The following is a 21,900-nucleotide window of genomic DNA, read 5'->3' on the forward strand; positions in this document are numbered from 1 at the left end:
AGGATGAGTTTCTTGGATGATTAAGAAGATTATATAGTTTTAGATGTCCATCAGCAGATGAATGGATAAGAAAGCTGTGGTACATATACACAATGGAGTATTACACAGCCATTAAAAAGAATACATTTGAATCAGTTCTAATGAGGTGGAGGAAACTGGAGCTGATTATACAGAGTGAAGTAAGCCAGAAAGAAAAACACCAATACAGTATACTAACACACATATATGGAATTTAGAAAGATGGTAACGATAACCCTGTATGCGAGCCAGCAAAAGAGACATAGATGTATAGAACAGTCTTTTGGACTCTGTGGGAGAGGGAGAGGGTGGGATGATTTGGGAGAATGACATTGAAACATGTATAATATCATATAAGAAACGAATCGCCAGTCCAGGTTCTATGCAGGATACAGGATGCTTGGGGCTGGTCCACTGGGATGACCCAGAGGGATGGTATGGGGAGGGAGGTTGGAGGGGGGTTCAAGATGGGGGACACCTGTACACCCGTGGCGGATTCATGTTGATGTATGGCAAAACCAATACAATATTATAAAGTAAAAATAATAATAATAAAAGATTATATAGTTTTAAAAGGAATAGAAACATTGTGTTGATGTGCTAATTTTCAGTTTGGAAGATTAGGGAAAAATACCCATTTAGATACGTTGAGAGTGAAGAAATAATAGGTCCTCAAAAGAGCTGCCAGTTTTGCTGTAAAGAAATGGAGCTTGATGGAAAGGCTAACACTAGAGGTGCAGGTTTGTCATTGAATGTCATGTCTTAATTTTGGCAGAGTCATGTGAGAGACTCTCCAGAGTGACATCCAGAGTCCTTATCAGGTCACTGAACGTCTTTTAGATCTCTTCTCCTAACATGCTTACTTTAGTCACACTGCACTTGCAGTTTCTGACATGTCTGAGCTCTCTCCAGCTGTGGGTCTTTGTTCTTACTGTTCCTTCAGCCCAGATCACTCTTCCCACAGATGTCTGCATTGGTTGTCCATTTGACTAAGAGATACCCTTTCTAACTAGTCTTTCTAAAATAATACTACTTTACCTGTTTTTCTAACTTGTTGCCCTATGTAGTTTTTCTTCACAGTACTAATTAGCACCTATTGTGTTATAAACTAATTGTTTTTCATGTTTATTGTTTGATCACTTATCTTCTCAGTAAAAGATAAGCTTTATGAAAAATAGGGACTTTGTTTTGTTCACTGCTCTATCTTCAGTGCCTGGGTTGTTGTCAGGCATACTGTAAGCGCACAATAAATATTTGTTTAATGAATGTCTAAATTTACTAAGGATAAACCTATCATAAAAGAAAAGTGTAGCACAAAGTTCTCAGCATAAGGGAGCAGCTCAGTTCTAAGGAAGAGGCCCTAAGAAAGATTAATGAATGGTCAGAGTTGCAGGTAAAATCAGAAGTCTGTGTCACAGGACCCTGGGGGAGTGCCTCATGGATAGGGAGCCAAGCGCATCAGATGGCAGCAAAGAAATGAAAATGAGAAAAACAAAAATATATCTGATGAGAAGAGATTTCAGGAGACCAGTAGGAACCACAGCTTAGGTAAATGGTTAAGGAATATGTAACAAAGGCCATTTTTGTAAATAATGGTTTTTAAAGGGAGGGAAAGGAGCATTTAGTACATATGCATCTTGCTCTATATGTATATTTATTATTTGTTCACCCTGGTATGCATTGATAAGCAACTATGAAAATGAGTAGAAATGGTCACATTGATACATGGAAGCTTGAGGTATTTAAGTTGTAAATTAGAGTTAATAGAATGTAAATTGATTTTTCTAATAGTGATACCTTTCCCTGGTGGCTCAGATGGTAAAGAATCTGCCTGCAGTGTGGGAGACCTCGGTTCACTTCCTGGGTTGGGAAGATCCCTTGGAGAAGGGAATGGCTACCCACTGTAGTATTCTGGCCTGGAGAATTCCATGAACAGAGGAATCTGGTGGGCTACAGTCCATGGGCTCACAGAGAGTCGAACGTGACTGAGCAACTTTCACTTCACTTAAACTTCAATGCTGAAGTGAAATATTTTGAAGTTTAATTTATGTTCAGTGAGTTTCATTTACTAGTCTTTGTTTTATATATTAAAATGCACATTTTGTTTAAAAAAATAATTTCCTTGGACATTTGGATACATATTTGTGAAAAGAATCTAATATTATTTTGGAAGGAGTTTCTATTTTTGACTTTTTATCATAAACATTTTCAGATATACAGATAAGTAGAGAAAATAGCTTATTGAACTCTTATGACTATTGTATGCCTAACAAACAACAGAACCAAAAAAAAAACAGAAACAAAACTAGCTTGCCTAATGGTATATTAGATGTTTGCATGACTATTACAACTCTTTTAGGAAATGCCTCTTGTTATTTTCATTATCTTAATCATTGTCCCACAGTGACCACAATGTGTTTTTACCTGAAATTTCAAGTATGCACAGGGTGTGCAGAGAACAGTTGTTCTAGAAGACTCTTGAAGTGTTTGTTTATTTGTTTAATTAGAAGCGGGATATGGTGGACCAACAAAATTGAAATATGTTGATGGGGAAAATATTGACTCTAAAATGTATTATTGGTAAATGGTGGTGTCTATGGTGACCATATTCATTAAAGAACAATGAATTGGGAGAGGTCCACTGTAACATGTTGTGATTTCAAATACAATTTAACTTCACAAGTAGTATTCCATGTTACAACCAGTGTTCCATGTTACAAAGCAGTGAAGTTTATGATAATGAAAATGTCAGGATTTGATATATGTATCATAAAGTGAAAACCTCTTATAGAGTAGAATATAATGTTAGTAACCTAGTCTTATTCCTGTCTTTTATAGAATTTTGTATGTTATAAAATAAAATGTGAGAACAACTTTCTTTTTTTCCTCTTTTGTTTCCTTATGTGGAGAAAGGTTTGTTGATTCCGGGTGATAGGTAAATGATTCAGACCCAAACAGCTAGAACCAGGCAACTGGACCAGTGCAAGTTTGGGAATCACTTTTTATCATAAGTAGTTGAAAAATTTAGATAGCTAGCGTTATTGGTATTGTAATGTGTAAAATCCATCAGTGAAAAGATCCAGAGGCTCTGCTGCCTTCTTGGCTACGTTCTTTCCCTTCTGCTTCTCATCTGAATCCACCTTTCCCCTACATGCCTGCTTGGGGAAACAAAAAATGCCAGGACCAGTGTCCTACTAAGAGTAGTTATCATCCCTGACCATCTCATGCCCATGGTGTGCTCAGATTCACGAGCAGACACATTGGGGCCTACCTCCCTCTCTAGACATTGTTACCAGTGAACATTATCCTGGTTTTCTTTTTAGGAGAAAAGATGTCACACAAGGGAGAGCAGTCAAGCTTAGCAAGGTATGGGGAAGGCGCAGAGGAGGGAACAGCCAGGCCTTCCTTCTGCAGATGATTAGTAACCTTTTTACAGGCAGTTTTCCTAACAGTATATTCTTTCCAGATAAGAATGGAATGTGGTTTCAGACAGACCTGGGGGTAAAGCCTTATATAGCTACTTAAAACAAGCTAAACCAGCTGTGTGTTTGTGAGCAAGTTATTTAGCTAGTTTCAGTCTCGGTCTGCTCATTTATAACCTGGAGGATAAAAACAGCTCTTAGGTTTGGCCTTCAGGTGAAATTAATATTTAGAAACCTCTAATGAGTACAGTGCTTGGCACATAGTGATCTCAGTATATATATCCTCTACTGATCTTGCTGTCTACAATGGTACCTGCCACACCTAAGGTATTTTCCTCTTAGTGGAATGAATAAATCTCTTTAAGGTTGATGAGTTGAATCTTAATTGGGTGCTATGATTTTCTGCTCCCTGGACAGTAAAAGCTTTACATAAAAGAAAGAAATATTCTTTTCCCTCTTATAAAGAATATCTGTAATAGTATTATAAAATGGGGCTTTAAAAATAAACTCTCTTTATGGTCATTATAACTCATAGTTAGCATTATTTAATTTTGTGATTTAATAATTAAATAGAATATATTATTACTCCTTTGTTTTCCACACCATATGTTAGTATAATTATTTTTAAAAGAAGATAGTTAGCATTTAAATGGTTAAAACCCTTGAAATAAGACCTAATCTTTGAAATAAAATCTGAACAGGTGATATCCAAAAACTTTTTTTTGGTATGTATATTTTTTATATGGGATCTTGTAGTTCCTCTATTTATTTGGCTTTCAAGTTTACAGAATAATTACAGCTTTGAATTTAAACTTGGTCACCTGTGGTTCAGAGTGGTTCTAAAAGTAGATAGAACATTTGAGGTTCAGCTTAGTTTAACTTGGTCAAGCTGGTTCTTTGAAAAGGTAAGCAAAATTAATAAAGCCTTAGCCAGACTCTTTGGGAAAAGAACGGAGAGGGCTAAAATCAATAAAATTAGAAATGAAGAAGTAGTTACAGCAGACACCACAAAAATATAAGACACAGGATCATGAGAGACTAAGCAACTATATGCCAGTAGAATGGAGAACCTAGAAGAAAACGACAAATTCTTGGAATGTACAATATCCTAAGACTGAACCAGGAAAAAATAAAAAATGTAAACAAACCAATCGTAAATAGGGAAATTGAAAGTGCGATTAGAAAACTCCCAACAAAAGTCCAGAACTAGATGGCCTCACAGACGAACTCTATCGGAAGAGTTAATACTTATCTTTCTGAAACTTCCAAAAAATTGCAGACCAAAAACTTGCAGAGGAAGGCGCACTCTCAAACTCATTCTACGAGGCCACTGTCATCTTGATATGAAAACCAGATAGACAACAAAAAAAGAAAATTGGAGGCCAGTATCACTGATGAACATAGACACAGAAGTCCTCAGCAAAATACTAGCAATCTGAGTCCAATGGTGCATTAAAAGGGTCATACATCATGATCAAATGGAATTTATCCCATGGATGCAAAGGTATTTCAGTATCCACAAATCAATTAGTCTGATACACTACATCAGTAAACTGAGGAATAAATTCATATGATTATCTCAGTAGATGCAGAAAAGCTTTTGACAAAATCATCCATTTATGATAACTCTGGAAAGTGGGCATAGAGGGAACATACCTCAACATAAAAAAGAGTATATATGACAAACCCATACCTCACATCATACTAAGCAGTGAAAAGCTAAAAGCATTTTGTCTGTGATCAAGAACAAGACAAGTTCACTCTTGCTGCTTTTATTAACATATTTTTGGAAGTTTTAGCCACAGCTGTAAGAGAAGAAAAAGATTTAAGGGAATCCAACTTGGAGAAGAAGAAGTAAAACTGTCACTGTTTACATGTAACATGATACTATACATAGAATATCCTAAAGATGCTACCAGGAATACATTTTACTAGAGCTCATCAATTCAGTAAAGTTTCAGGATATAAAATCAATACTCAGAAATCTGTAGCATTTCTATACAGTGAATTTAAAATAGGTAACCATTTTGGGGGGCTCTAAAATCACTGCAGATGGTGATTGCACCCATGAAATTAAAAGACGCTTACTCCTTGGAAGAAACGTTTTGACCAACCTAGATAGCATATTGAAAAGCAGAGACATTACTTTGCTAACAAAGGTCCATCTAGTCAAGCCTATGGTTTTTCCTGTGGTCATGTATGGATATGAGAGTTGGACTGTGAAGAAAGCTGAGCACTGAAGAATTGATGCTTTTGAACTGTGGTGTTGGAGAAGACTCTTGAGAGTCCCTTGGACTGCAAGATCCAACCAGTCCATTCTAAAGGAGATCAGTCCTGGGTGTTCATTGGAAGGACTGATGCTGAAGCTGAAACTCCAATACTTTGGCCACTTCATGTGAAGAGTTGCCTCATTGGAAAAGACCCTGATGCTGGGAGGGATTGGGGGTAGGAGGAGAAGGGGACGACCGAGGATGAGATGGCTGGATGGCACCACTAACTCAATGGACATGAGTTTGAGTGAACTCCAGGAGTTGGTGATGGACAGGGAGGCCTGGCGTGCTGTGATTCATGGAGTTGGACACGACTGAGCGACTGCACTGAACTGAACCAATAAGGACTAGATCCTAATGCTGGGAAAGATTGAGAGGAGATGGGGACGACAATAGATGAGATGGTTGGATAACATCACCAACTCAATGGATATGAGTTTGAGCAAACTCCTGGAGATAATGAAGGACAGGGAAGCCTTGTGTGCTGCAGTTCATGGCTTCATGAAGAGTTGGACACAACCAAGGGACTGAGCAACAACAAACCAATAAGGACCTACTGTGTAGCACAGGGAACTTGGCTCAATGTTCCTTAATAATCTAAATGGGAAAAGAATTTGAAAAAGAATGGATACTTATGGGTCTAACTGAATCACTTTGCTGTATGCCTGCAACTAACACATCATTGTTAATCAACTCTCATATAAACATTTTTTGAAAAAAAGAAAAATGTCATAGGTTATGATATAATAAAAGTTAGCTACCTGACATTTTATCTAAGAATGCTTGTCTATTTCTCTGTATTAAATTGTTCAGCAGTCACAGATAATCATTTGGTTAATACCTTTTTATACTCTCTATCCGAAATTTCTTCCTCAAAAAAAAAAAAATTGTTCTACCTTGAGTTAAGAATCTTTACTAAAAGGAAAATATTCTTCTAAGTATTGATTAACCAGTTTACTTGTTAGCCCTTTCCCTTTTAAGAATCCTCTTTAAAAGAGTAAGTGTTTTCAGACATGCACTGTGTTCTGAAAACTTTCATGGCTTGTTTTTCTTCATTGTAGAGAGAATCGTGTGATGTGTTCATGTTTCCATATTACGGCTAACATAAGAGAACCCAAAGTGTTTCTACTTACTGGCTCACTTGTTTTGGTATGGTAATTTAAAGCTTCAAGTGTTTTAAGTTTGGAGTCAGTTGTTTAATTACATTTATGTTTCAGTTCAGTTCAGTCGCTCAGTCGTGTCCAACTCTTTGCGACCCCATGAATTGCAGCACGTCAGGCTTCCCTGTCGATCACCAGCTCCCAGAGCTCACTCAAACGCACGTTCATCGAGTCTGTGATGCCATCCAGCCATCTCATCCTCTGTTGTCCCCTTCTCCTCCTGCCCCCCAATCCCTTCCAGCATCAGAGTCTTTTCCAATGAGTCGACTCTTCGCATGAGGTGGCCAAAGTACTGGAGTTTCAGCCTCAGCATCAGTCCTTCCAAAGAACACCCAGGACTGACCTCCTTCAGAATGGACTGGTTGGATCTCCTTGCAGTCCAAGGGACTCTCAAGAGTCTTCTCCAACACCACAGTTCAAAAGCATCAATTCTTCGGCACTCAGCTTTCTTCACAGTCCAACTCTCACATCCATACATGACCACAGGAACAACCATAGCCTTGACTAGACAGACCTTTGTAGGCAAAGTAATGTCTCTGCTTTTGAATATGCTATCTAGGTTGGTCATAACTTTCCTTCCAAGGAGTAAGCGTCTTTTAATTTCATAGCTGCAGTCGCCATCTGCAGTGATTTTGGAGCCCAAAAAATAAAGAGTGACGCTGTTTCCACTGTTTCCCCATCCATTTCCCATAAAGTGATGGGACCAGATGCCATGATCTTCATTTTCTGAATGTTGAGCTTTAAGCCAACTTTTTTCACTCTCCTCTTTCACTTTCATCAAGAGGCTTTTAGTTCCTCTTCACTTTCTGCCATAAGGGTGGTGTCATCTGCATATCTGAGGTTACTGCTATTTCTCCCAGCAATCTTGATTCCAGCTTGTGCTTCTTCCAGCCCAGCGTTTCTCATGATGTACTCTGCATATAAGTTAAATAAGTAGGGTGACAATATACAGCCTTGACGTACTCCTTTTCCTATTTGGAACCAGTCTGTTGTTCCATGTCCAGTTCTAACTGTTGCTTCCTGACCTGCATATACGTTTCTCAAGAGGCAGGTTAGGTGGTCTGGTATTCCCATCTCTTTCAAAATTTTCCACAAACCCTGAAGTGTGGTAAAATATTCTCTTCTCCAGATGTTGACCTGTCACTTGAATATTGTGGACTGGTTCTTGGTAGCCACTTCTTTTATAGTTTCAGTCTAATGGATAATATTTAGAAGCTTGATTCATTTGTAGAGTATTTAATACTGAGACCTATAACATAGATTTATTTCTGTAACTCCATAACTACATGTAACATTTTTGTTGAACTAGAGGTCTCAAGAAGACCTGAATAAAACCTTTTTACTATTAGTGAAATATTACTTTACAGTTGCACAGAATGATTAAAAATAGAGCTTGGTATGTGCTGTAAGCTTGTAGAGTTTCTTACTCATTTTTCTACTTACTGTGCCCAGAATCTTGCATAGCGATTGGCCCATAATTGGCATTTCATATATATTGTTGAGTCCATAAATACTTAGCGTATTTAGTCAAAACAACTTGTGTATAACTACTTATGTCATTATATTATTATTTTAATATTTTTCCAAAACCATCCTATACATAAATACAAATGTTTCAGTCTTTCCTAAACAATTATTTTTTACTGGTCTGCTTGGGAATGGTATTTAATCACTTCTCTTATCCTTTTCATAAATTGCAGTAGTTTGTAACCACTTAGAATGTCATATGTAGTATTTTAAATAGCATTTACATATATAGCCTTAAAAAGTTCTTTAGATTGTAGCATTTAAACTTCATTTAGGTGTAGTGTTGAAAATATGCTTCCTCTAAAGTTTAATTCCTCATAGTGCTTTTAAAGATAGAAAACCTTGGGACTGAGAGAAATAATATACTTTGCCTAGGATAACACTGCTGATAGTGGGTGATGAGCCTGGATTTGAATCTGGCATTCTAATTTTCAGGTCTGTTATCTTAGTTACCTTGACATCACTACAATGGAAAACAAAACAGAAACTGAAATAGGTAACCCTTAGACTGGACATTCTTTCTTTTCTGTTCTTCCTCTCTCCCTTTACTCCTTAGTTCACTCTTGAGTTTTCCATCAGGACTGTCCCTCTTTTTAGGAGTCTGTTCTGCATTCTTTACATTAAAAGCCAGTTGGTCAAAATCACCAGGTATTTACTATGTACCCTTATGTGCTGTCACTGTTGTAGATGCTGCAAGGAAGAGTTGTGCACTCAATTCCAACCTTTTATTTAATCCATCCAACTGGAACATCAAGTTAACATTACTTAAACATCTCTAAGATAGTACAGTAAATCATTGGCTGGAAGACTGAAAGAAATTTTATAAAGAAGGAAAGAGGAAGGAGCAAAGAGAATCAAATTGAGTCTGTACCTTATAGGCAGAGTAAATTGGGCGAAATTGTGTGGTTCTTTATTGTTATAAATTGTATGATATCTTTGGTGTTTTAAAACTTTTGTATTTCAGACAAAAAAATAAATTAGCACACTGATATTTTAACATTCTTATTTCAGAAAGTATTTAACATTGTTATTAATTATTTAACTGTGAGATAATAGATTTTATGATCTGTTGATTCTGCTGCCTTTTTATTGTTTTACACACCACCAAGTTTTCACTTCCCTCCTTTTAGTTCCTTAGTTGATACTTGCAACCATTCCCTTGTCTTGCATCCTGTATTCTGTTTCACTTTCCGGCATTCTCAAACTTACTTAAATTATGGCTTTGCTTACATCCGATCCTCTGTGTTCCCCATACCCGTGGAGTTGAATGTATCCGGGGAAAAATATGATCCCCGGTGATACTTTAAATTCCAAGAGATCTTCCTGACCAAGAAATGGAACCTGCATCTCCTACATTGCCAGGTGGGTTCTTTATCACTAGCACCATCTGGGAAGCCCCATTAGGTTCCATTGGACCCTTAATGCCATTTAGCAGTCATGGGTATTTATTTACCTGTCTATTTGCTTCTAGAAGGCTATTACATATCTTCGATTTTCTCAAAGATCCAGTGTATCCTCACCCAACCTAATTCTTAAGGATGGCTTTACATCCTGATTCATTGGAAAAAATGGAAGCAAGGAGCAGGTAATTTCTACTAGCTCCTACTTTCATCTATACCCCTAACTGCATTTGGACTCCTTTACCCAATCTTCTCTCCAATTCCACCACTAAATTCTCTGTGCTCCTGACTACAGCCAGCCCCATACTTGTCCAGGGAATCCTTTCCCTTCTTGACTATATAAGGAAGTTGCACCAGAAATTTTCTCCTCTTTCCTGTATCATCAAAATTACCTTCTTGTTGGATTATTACTGTCAGAATTCACTCACTTGGAAAATATTTACTGAGTGTCTGCTATATGTTAGGCACAGTTCTAGGTACTAAGAATACATTCTAGTTGAAGAAACAAACATAAAAAATAAGTTAGTCATCTCACATGAACAAAGATGGAAACATGCTATGAAAAATAAAAAGTAGAGCAGGTGAGAGGGGTTGGAGAATCCTGGGAAAAGGATACATATTTCAGCATTGAACATCATGGTTGAGGCAGGCGTCCCTGTGAAGGTTTTTAGATTTAAGACTTGAAGGAAATGGGGGAGTAGGCTAGGGGGTTGTGTGAGGGAAAGAATACCCAGCAGAGGCATGACTAAATGAAAAACCCTAAAGACAGAGCCTGCAGTGCATTGTGGAGGATTGCAGGGTGGCAGCGTAGTTGGCAGAGTGACCGGAAAGAGAGTACTAGGGGAAGAGGTGAGAAACTTTGGTTAGATGGTTTGGAGGTCCAGATCGTGTAGGACCCTTGCTGATCATCTGAGGGCCTTTGTCTTCTGTTTTCAGTGAATTGAAAACATTGCAGTTTTTATTTTTATTTTTTTTGCAGTTGTTCATTTTAAGGTTTCTGACTGTAGGTCTCTGCAGAGAAGGGCAGAGGAGAACTGTTCTAGGGTTTTGGGAATATTCATGTCAGAGACAATGATGGCTTGTTCCAAGGTAGTGGAGGAAGTGTGAAGTGATACTAATATATCTTGAAAGCAGAGTCAACAGGATTTCCAGAGAGAGATGTGAGAGAAGAAGGGACTTAAAGATGATCCCAAGGTTTTTGACTTGAGCAGCTGTAAGGCTGGAAGTGCCATCGTCTGAGATAGAGAAAGCTACAGTGAGGAGGTTGGCAAGGGGAGCAAGAGTGCGAGAAATCAGGAGTTTAATTTTGAATGAGTTCAGATGTCTCTCAGAATACAGTTTCTATATTTAAGTGACTTATCTGACCTTTCCACATCTCTCAGTAGGAAGATCCAGTTTTATGGCACCTGAGGAGGTTTAGGCATTGGGTGGTGAGAGCCTGAAGCACAGTAGCATCAGTGGAAAAGTAATGGCATATGCTCCCAGTATCAAAAAGGAAGGTCACCCGTGTTTTCAGTTTGAATGATGGAAAAATTAGGAAAGCCAGGTCTAAGAACAGATTTAGAGGGAAAGATAGTAGGTTGGGTTTTAGGTGTGGTTCCAATAATTCAACCAGGTAGAAATAACCATTGTATAGTTAGACATGTGTATCATAAAATAGAGATTCAAGATGGAAAGAAATTTGGCTGAGACCATAAAAACTTGTTAGAAAAGAGAGGAAAAAAAAAAAGGAAGCAGAGACCCTCGATGAATTAGCTCTTTTAGTGTGAAGAGTAAAGAATTGTCCAGTGTGATTAATGACTTTATCCTATAAAGACCCGTGTAGTTGATAGTTGCTAATGATGAAACTAGCGCAAAACAGATAAGCACTGAGAAAACACTGTTGAGTTTGTCAACTAGGGCTGAATTAGTTTCTTTTAAGAGAAAAATGTCAGTGGACAACCCTATCCTATTCACTTGTGTTGTCCAATACCAGATGGTAGCCCACCAGACTTCTCTGTCCATGGGATTCTTTAGGCAGAATACTGGAGTGGGTAGCCATTAGGGGATCTTCCCGAACCAAGGGTCGAACCTGGGTGTCCTTCACTGCAGACAGATTTTTTACTGTATGAGTCACCAGAGAAGTTCAGGTGTATACATAATAATAGCGGCTAACATTCATTGAAAACTTAGTATGTGTCATACACTACACTATTATATATACTCACTATTAATCCCCTGATGCCCCAGACGGTAAAGAACCAACCTGCCAATGCAGGAGACCCTAGTTTGATCCCTGGCGTGGGAAGATCCCCTGGAGAAGGGAATGGCTGCCCACTCCAGTATTGTTACCTGAAGAATTCCATAGATAGAGATTATAACTCCATGGGTTATAATCCATGGAGTCACAAACAGTTGGACATGACGGAGCAACCAACATTTTCATTATTAATCCCCACATCACTTTTATGATGTAGGTACTCTTATTGTTTCCCCATTTAATACTTAAAGACCAGACAAATTAATCAACTTGTCTAAAGTTGCATAGTTAAGGGTAGGAAAAAAAGATCATATCCAGGCTCTGTAGTGTTAAAAATCCATGCTTTTAGCCCCTACACTATGCTCCTTTTCTTTGAAGTCTTCATAGATAATCCTTGACAGAACTTATCACTCTTTGACTGACTGACCCAAGATGACTTTAGAGTTTTACTGTCAAAGGCTTATAATCTAGGTAGGCATAAGGATATCATCTTAAAAATTACAATATTAGATACTCTATGCTAAGTGAAAATGAGAGGTACAGTAATAAGTAATGAGAATATAGGGTGGGGAATGTAGTGATAATGTTATAAGAATATAGGGTGGGGAGTGGTCAGTCTAGACTAGGTTTTTCTAAAAGGCTTCATGGAAGGAGTATAATTTGATACCTTAGAGGACAAGTATTTAGACAGTTGGATATACCTAGGGGTAAAATAAATAGGAAACATTCCAAATAATAGTATTAGCTGGAGCAATGGTGTAGATACAGGAAAGAGCAAGATGTATTTAGGGAGAGTTTAATAGTCCAGTTTAGCTGGGCATGTGACCAGAATGGGCAAAGGATTAGAAAGAAATACTGAAGTCAGGTTTTGAACAACCTTGAGTGAGTGAGTGAGATTCATTAGAGTGAGATTCATAGAAATCTGTGAAGTTGCAATGGTTTGTTTAGAATGGAACTCTGTAGTTCTCAACTGTTTACTTGTTTAAATATAAGTATATTCAAAGAGACATTTTATTTTATTTCTAGAATGCCAGTTAATGAAAACAGAACGACCAAAGCCAAACACATTTATTATCAGATGTCTCCAGTGGACCACTGTCATAGAGAGAACATTTCACGTAGATACTCCAGAGGAAAGGTAAGAAACTCATTTTTTCTATTTTGTGAAACAGCAGCAGTCAGTCTAAAGATGTATGCGTATCTGACTTGACCACTTGTAAATATATTGGTAAGATGGTTTTCAATTCAGTTCAGTCGTGTCTGACTCTTTGCGACCCCATGAACCACAGCACACTAGGCCTCCCTGTCCATCACCAACTCATGGAGTTTACCCAAACTCATGTCCATTGAGTCGGTGATGCCATCCAGCCATCTCATACTCTGTTGTTCCCTTCTCCTCCTGCCCTCAATCTTTCCAGCATCACGGTCTTCTCAAATGAGTCAGCTCTTCGCATCTGGTGGCCAAAGTATTGGAGTTTCAGCTTCAGCATCAGTCCTTCCAGTGAACACCCAGGACTGATCTCCTCTAGGATGGACTGGTTGGATCTCCTTGCAGTCCAAGGGACTCTCAAGAGTCTTCTGCAACACTGCAGTTCAAAACCATCAATTCTTCAGTGCTCAGCTTTCTTTATAGTCCCAACTCTCACATCCATACATGACCACTGGAAAAACCATAGCCTTGACTAGACAGACCTTTGTTGACAAAGGAATGTCTCTGCTTTTGAATATGCTATCTAGGTTGGTCATAACTTTCCTTCCAAGGAGTAAAGCGTCTTTTAATTTCATGGCTGCAGTCACCATCTGCAGTGATTTTTGAGCCCCCAAAAATAAAGTCTGACACTGTTTCCCCATCTCTTTGCCATGAAGTGATGGGACCAGATGCCATGATCTTCGTTTTCTGAATGTTGAGCTTTAAGCCAACTTTTTCACTCTCCTCTTTCACTTTCAACAAGAGGCGCTTTAGTTCTTCTTCACTTTCTGCCATAAGGGTGGTGTCATCTGCATATCTGAGGTTATTGATACTTCTCCCAGCAATCTTGATTCCAGTTTGTGCTTCCTCCAGCCTAGCATTTCTCATGATGTACTCTGCATATAAGTTCAATAAGCAGGGTGACAATATACAGCCTTGACGTACTCCTTTTCCTATTTGGAACCAGTCTGTTGTTCCATGTCCAGTTCTAACTGTTGCTTCCTGACCTGCATATACGTTTCTCAAGAGGCAGATCAGGTGGTCTGGTATTCCCATCTCTCTGAGAATTTTCCAGTTTATTGTGATCCACAGAGTCTGTAGTCCATTAATTATTCTGTTTCTGGTATAATAAATAATTGACAGGGTTACAAAGATATTAAATCAAAACCTATAGAAGTGCTGTAAGATATACTTTTAAACAGAAGACCAAACACTTAAAATATAAATTAAAGAGGTCACCAAACTACATTTTAAAAATTATGTCATTGATTGTGGTTTTATTTGGAATTCTAGAGCTGGTGATGGCAAAAGGTTTCAAATAATGTGCCATTATGCAAGTGGCTTCCCAGAATGTTATGCTGAGAAGGATTCTGAGACTGGGGCTAAGCTCCGTGAGGGAAAACATCAGGTGTGATTGATATTAAATGTCATCATTGCTAAAGAGAGGGATATTAGTAACTAGCATACCAACACCAGGGTTGCTTGTCATCCTCCCGATCTACTATCCTTGAATTCTATCTTAATATTCTTTTATCTTGTAGCTTTGATACTGAGTTAAGTCCAACAACCACAAAATAATTTTTCTACGCATTACCATATTTGATCCAAATCAGAAACTTTGTGAAGTTAAATGTTATTAGCCTTATTTTTCAAGTGAACAAATTAGGTCCTAAGAGACTTGTTTAAAATTTAAAACAAAACTCTTCCTCAGATGTGGTGAAGTATTATTTTAGTAACACTTTTTTGTCGATAAATAGTAATAAAGTATGAGTGATTACTTTAGGAAATATAGAAAAGAATGAAAAATTACTCAGAATTCTAATTCAATAACCAGACTCAGAGTCTGATAATATTTTCTTTAATATACTTTCCATCTGACCCATTGCATATGTGCAGAGGTCTTTGGTATACATAAAATTTGATATGCCCTCCCTTTCCACATACCCCTGTCTTCCCTGTGCATTGCTATATGTTGGATCCTCAGTTTTTCTTATATCTCTACTCATAATCATGGTTGAGCCCATTACCTTGTACCTTTCAGATCTGAGCTTAAAATGTCACATTTCTTACAAAACCCTCCCTGTTGCATGCTTACATATCTCCTTGTATCCTCTGTATCAAGTTTGTCTCCATTGTAATCTTTGATTGCCTTTTTCTCTCTTGATTATAAGATTCTTGACTAGCAAGTAACATATCTTCCTTGCTCATTGTTTTATCTTTAGCATGTAGTCAAAGATCTGACACAATGTTTGTTGACTGGCTGAATGAATGGAACTTTTCCCATGTCAACACATAGTCTTTGGAAATATTATTCTTAGTGGATTGTATGTAACATCCCATTGAAACAGTGATTGATTTTGACGTTTATGTTGGCAAAGCTGGACTTAAGCCATATCTTAATGGTTTAGAATATCTAGTTTGCCATTCTTCCAATAATATCACACTGCTTTTTACAAAACTAGGAATAGAAGAATAAAGAATAAACAGAACCTGAAGTTAGTAGAAAGAGACAATAAAAACTGGAGTATAAATGAATAAATTAGAGACTAAAAAAAAAACTAGAAAATATCAATGAAACTAAAAGCTGGTTCCTTGAAAAGGTAAACAAAATTGAAAGTCCTTTAGACAGACTCATCAAGAAAAAAAGAGAAAAGGCCAAAATAAAACTTGAAATGAAAGGGGAGACATTACAACCAAATCCAAAGTAAAAGAAAGGATCATAAGAGCTACTATGAACAATTTTACACCAGTAAAATGAATAACCCAGAAGAAATGGATCAATTAATAAAAATGTGCACTCTTCCAAGACTGAACCAACCAGAAAGGAGTTTCTGGTTGGAACTCAACAGACCAGTTACCAGTGATTGAAATTGAATCAGTTAAAAACAAAGTAAGAAAAACAAAACCTTTCCAACAAACCAAACTCCAGGCCAGGTAGAAAATATTTGCAAACAATGTAATCAATAAGGGCTTAATTTCCAAAATAAAGAAACAACTCATATAGCTCAACAACAGAGAAACAACCGTCCAATTGGAGAATGAGCAGAAGACATAAATAGACATTTCTCCAAAGAAGAAATACAGATGACCAATTGGCACTTGAGAAGATGCTCAATATCACTAGAGAAACAACAAATCGAAACTACAGTGAGTTACCTCCCTCAAGTCAGAACAGCTATCATTAAAAGTGTACAAATAACAAATGCTGGAGAGAGTGTGGAGAAAAGGGAGCCCTCCTCTACTATTAGTAGGAATGTAAGTTGTTGCAGCCTCTGTGGAAAACAGTATGGAGATTCCTCAGAAGTCTAAAAATAGAATTAGCATATGATATAGCAATCTCACTCCTGGGCATATATACATAACAAAACTATAATTCAAAAAGATGCATACACCTCTATGTTCATAACAGCTCTATTCAAAGCAGCTAAAACAGAGAAACAGCTAAATGTCCATTGACATATGAATGCATAAAGAAGATGTGGTGTGGTTTTGCAGTGGAATATAACTCACCCATGAAAAAGAATGAAATAATGCCATTTGCAGCAGCATGGGTATAACTAGAGATTGTCATACTAAGTGAAGTAAGTCAGAAAGAGAAAGACGAATGCTTTATGATGTCACTTATGTGTGAAATCTAAAATAGGACACAAATGAACCTGTCTGTGAAACAAAAACAGAATCGTGAACCTAGAGAACAGCCTGTTGGTTGCCAAAGGGGATGAAGTTGGGGAAGGGATAGGATGGGAGGTTAGAGGTAGCAGATGTCAGCTTATATATATATAATGGCCTTACTGTACAATGTAGAGAAGTGGGTTCAATATCCTATGATAAACCATGATGGAAAAGAATATATTGAAAAAGAACGTGTGTATATAAATACATATATAAATATATATATATAAAACTGAAGCAACTTTGCTGTATGGTAATAATTAGTATTGTAAATCAGCTATACTTCAATAAAAATATTGATCGAAAATGAAGAAAGGGCTATAGCCCAGTATACTTGTCAATAGTGAAAGCAAAATTTCTTAACAAAATTTTGACAAACCAGATTCAAGAAAATATGTAAAAAAGGTCATACGTTATGACTAAATGGAGTTTATCATATAATTCAGTTGTATTAAATCTGAAAATCAACTAAATTCACTATATTAGAAAAGAGAAACGACATGGTCATTTCAACAGGTGCAGAAAAAGCGTTTGAAAACTCCCAACACCCTTTCATAACAAAAACACTCAACTGGTTAGGAATGGAAGGGAACTTAATCAACTTGATTAAGTGTATCTACAAACAAACTACAACTTATATAATATTCAGAGGTAAAAGACTTGATACTTTCTCCCTTAAGATCTGGAACAAAATAAGAATGTCTGCGCTCTCCACTTTTATCTAATGTTGTACTTACTGGTGGTCTGCTCTAGACCATTACAGGGCAAGAAAAAGAAAGAAAAGGGAAACACATTGGAAAGGAGAAAGTAAATTGCTCTTCTTTGTAGACTATGTGGTTGCATGTGTGGAATATCCAAAAAAATAAAAGCTATTAGAACTAGTAAATGAATTTATTAAGGCTATAGAATATATGGTCATCATACCAAAAGCAATTGTATTTCTAAATACTAACCAAACAGTTTGAAAATAAAAAAAACTTAAACCTCCACAATAGCATAAAATAATACTTAGAAATAAATTTAGTTCATGGTTTGCAAGACATTTTCACAGAAATTTACAAACACTGCATTGGATAATTAAAGATCTAAATAAATGGAGAGCTATACCATGTTCATGGATTAGAAGACTTAATTTATTAAGCTACCAGTTTCCTCCAGATTGATCTATAGATTTAATGTTGTTCCACTTAGAATTCTAGCAAAATTTGTCGTGAAATCTATAGACTGATTTTATACAAATTGTATATGGAAGTGAATGATCCTTTATCTGATAGCACAACTGTCAAAAAGTAAAAGCCTCATGTTACTGCTACTAAATCCTATTATTTAAGCTACAAACTGCCTATCAGTTTTTTAAAATGAAACTTACCTATGATCTGGGAATAGATTTTGCCTTTGAAAAGTTTTTCGAACTTTTTTTAAAATTTATTTTAATTGGGGGGAAAATTCCTTTATAATGTTGTATTGGTTTCTGCTGTCCAACAATACACAGTAGCCATAATTATACATCTATCACTTCCCTCTATTGGACCTTAATAGAGAAACTGAGTATGTCAGTGATGGACTTACAGATGTGTACAGATAATTAAGATTTAATCATACTTTTAAATAATTTTTACTTAGTTTTCTTACAATCATCATCTTCTCCTCTTCCTCCTCTTCTTCTTTTTACCTCCAAATAAATGCTAGTATTGATAAAAACTTTAGGCCTGTAATGTAAAATACTTCTAGGATCAACTTCATCTTGGAGTTATGGTGGGAGATATGTATTATTTTGAAATAGACTTTGTGTTGACTTTATACTTTATAGAAGAGAAATATTTGCATTATTTATGATTCTTCATTAATAGGGATTTTTTTCTCGTTTTTATAGGGAAGAATGGACAGAAGCTATCCAGGCTGTAGCAGACAGACTCCAGAGGCAAGAAGAAGAGAGAATGAATTGTAGTCCAACTTCACAAATTGATAATATAGGAGAGGAAGAGATGGATGCTTCTACAACCCATCATAAGAGAAAGGTAGAAAAGAACATGTATTCCCCTCTTCAGCACGGCATTTATGTGTGTGGAAGAAATATGTCAACAGTTGCCATTTGCAAAAATTGTTAGCCAGTTATCTTATGATATGCCATTACATTGGTGTGAATGGTTTTTAATCAGGTGGATCTTAAACCTGTCATTGTTTAAAACCACATAATTGAAACATCACTTTATTTCAGTGTTTCAGCAATTAGCACTGAATGCTGAAAGGGCTGATTAGGATGCGGTGACTGATGTACCGTCATACTACTTTATAATTTGCATTTTTCCCTTACTGTTTTTAATACTATTTCAGAAACTTGGAAATAAAATGTTTTCCCTAATGATTTGGTCTTTTTCCATTTGGCATTCTCTGTTCTCCTGAAAGCAGAAGCTTAAATGGCTCTGTGAACTTCCTGCTTGGTGCCCCAGCCTCACTAATATCAGCAGGAAAGTGAGCAGTCTTGGAAATTATAGCTTTTTATTTTAATGGCTGCTTCTAAGCCAGTGAGGGAAACAGACTTTTCCTACCCTCCGTGCTCTAGAATAATAAACACCAATTTATGTATTTATGGGAACTGTAAATTATGTTTTTCATTACTATAGAATATTGAAAAGCATCTTCCTATGCAAAAAGGGGTATTTTAAGATTAAGGGTATAAGTGTTCAAAATAGATGAACATGCCATTTTTTTATGTTTAGAATATATTTATTATATTAGATTTTAAATTAATCTTCAGGTTGAAAAATGCTAATTCTTAAGGTAATTATCCATGTAATTTTGTATTAGCACAGTGATTAAGAACTCTTTGGTGTTAGACTGCCTGAGTTCAAATCTCTTTTTCCTATGTGCTAAAGATGTGAAGGTAAGCTTTGCAATTACAATTTAGATTTAGTTAATTATCCTTTCCTTATCTGAAATTTCTGTTCTAATTAGAATTACATTCTATGCTTGATCTTAACCAAATGTTTGAGAACCCTGTGTAACTTCCTTGAAGACTTATCCTCTGCTTGTTAGCTGTACTGTATCCCTCTTTTCTTTTGAGTCACCTTATCTACCCTGTGCCCTTGTTCCTTAGTTATTGCCAAGAGAAAAACACAGTCTAGCTTTACCTCCTTCTCAGAGAGAAAGAAGTCATTTTGCTCGTGTATGTTCACATGTACACAATTAATTTGAAATTTGACTGTGCTCATAAATTTAAAGTCATATCCTGATTAGTCTCATCCTTTGAGTAATAAACTACTTCATTCAATAGCAAACTATACCAGCTGTAGAATTTCTGAGTAACAGAGATTAATAATAAGATGTTGTATAAATAGCTAGAGGTTGAAATTGGGAAGTTTATAACATTCTTAACTTTGAGTGAACTCCGGGAGATGGGGATGGACAGGGAGGTGTCCTGGCGTGGTGATGGCCTGGTGTGTTGCGATTCATGGGGTCGCAAAGGGTTGGACATGACTGAGTGACTGAACTGAACTGACTGAACTAGAAATACTGTTACTGGTGTAAAAATTTTGGAAATGAAAATGGAAATTTACAGAACTTTTGAGTGAAGAGAGACAAACACTTTGATACAAAAACGGAAAATACTACTTTTTCTGTTAAGGCTGGTTGTAAATGATTTTTAAAGCATAATACATTTTCCTGTTTTCAGTTACCAGTGTCAGTTGTCTTAGAGTTTCTCGCCTTTACTAGTTATCACTTGTAAGCATTTATTATATGCTTATTTCATGCCAGGCTCTGAGCTGTACTTTCGTATGTATTATCTCATTTGATCCTTATAGGAATCATACAGGGATAGGCACGTTATTATTCCGTTTCACACTTGAGTCGTCTGATATTTAGAGAAGTTAAATGTCTTGTTCAAGAATGGAGTGACTTTACACACTGTGCAGCTTCAGTTTGCAGTCTGCTTTTTATTGATTCTCATGTCTTAAGCTTCCGCAACCTCTGTATTGTTATAACCTAGTCAAGCTATATTAGAAAATTATACAGACAGACTCTCATTTTGTACTTTGTTTCTCGAAATAGTATGTTGTACTGTTGCTTCTACACAGTGGTTGGATATTAGTTAATTTCATTTTGTATTAGAGCACTTTTGGAAAAATCAGTCGAATTTCAGTATTATAGAATACTGGTGGAAAGGGAAACTTTTGTTGTCCTGCTTGTATTCAAGTCCTGGATCTACCATGAGTATTATGGTGGGGGAAGTTTCTAAACAGTGGTATTTACGTCGTAGAGTTGTGAGGATTAAAATATAGTTGGGAGTATATGTAAATTGTTTATATACTAAGTGCTCAGTGGATATTAGCTAGTATTAGATAGTATTTTACTTTATCCACTTAAAGATAATTAAACATTCACATATTTTTAAAACGGAGTCTCTTAGAATTCTCTTGTTGAAACTTAAGTCTCCAAAATGAAAAATTGATAGTCAGAAGTATTATTTTGAATTTTGGAATGGGGTCCATTTTCTTACTTGGCCTGTATCTTATTTCCTTGTAATTTTAATACTTCATTTAAAATGAAATTATATAAAATAGTTTGAGATAACAGAGTACAGAAAAGAACATTTGTATCACTAACTGTGCTGCTGCTGCTGCTGCTAAGTTGCTTCAGTCGTGTCTGACTCTGTGCAACCCCGTAGACAGCAGCCCACCAGGCTCTGCCGTCCTTGGGATTCTCCAGGCAAGAACACTGGAGTGGCTTGCCATATCCTTCTCCAGTGCATCAAAGTGAAGAGTGAAAGTGAAGTTGCTCAGTCGTGTCCAACTCTTCGCAACCCCATGGATTGCAGCCTACCAGGCTCCTCTGTCCATGGGATTTTCCAGGCAGGAGTACTGGAGTGGGGTGCCATTGCCTTCTCCGACTAACTGTGCCAGAACAATCCTAATAACTTGCTTCAAAAGGGTGAAATATTACTATCACTTCCTTAAGATAAATGACTCTAAAACTATAGTTGACACTTGAACAATACAGAGGCT

The 21,900-nt window shown here is 36.7% G+C and overlaps 1 protein-coding gene across 5 annotated transcripts in view; it reads left to right on the forward strand.

Annotated features, from left to right (window-relative positions):
* Positions 1 to 21,900, forward strand: part of AKT3 (AKT serine/threonine kinase 3) — a 281,577-nt gene that overhangs the window by 153,096 nt on the left and 106,581 nt on the right. For all 5 annotated transcript variants that reach the window (XR_009595810.1, XM_060396454.1, XM_042257196.1 and 2 more), the window contains 2 exons: positions 13,063 to 13,174; positions 18,771 to 18,915. Coding sequence is in view for 4 of the 5 variants with exons in the window: in XM_060396454.1 (XP_060252437.1) it covers positions 13,063 to 13,174; positions 18,771 to 18,915 (257 nt within the window). In the remaining variant the exon portion in view is untranslated. The remainder of the gene's footprint in view (positions 1 to 13,062; positions 13,175 to 18,770; positions 18,916 to 21,900) is intronic.

This window comes from Ovis aries, chromosome 12, assembly GCF_016772045.2.
Source record: "Ovis aries strain OAR_USU_Benz2616 breed Rambouillet chromosome 12, ARS-UI_Ramb_v3.0, whole genome shotgun sequence".
NCBI lineage: Eukaryota > Metazoa > Chordata > Mammalia > Artiodactyla > Bovidae > Ovis > Ovis aries.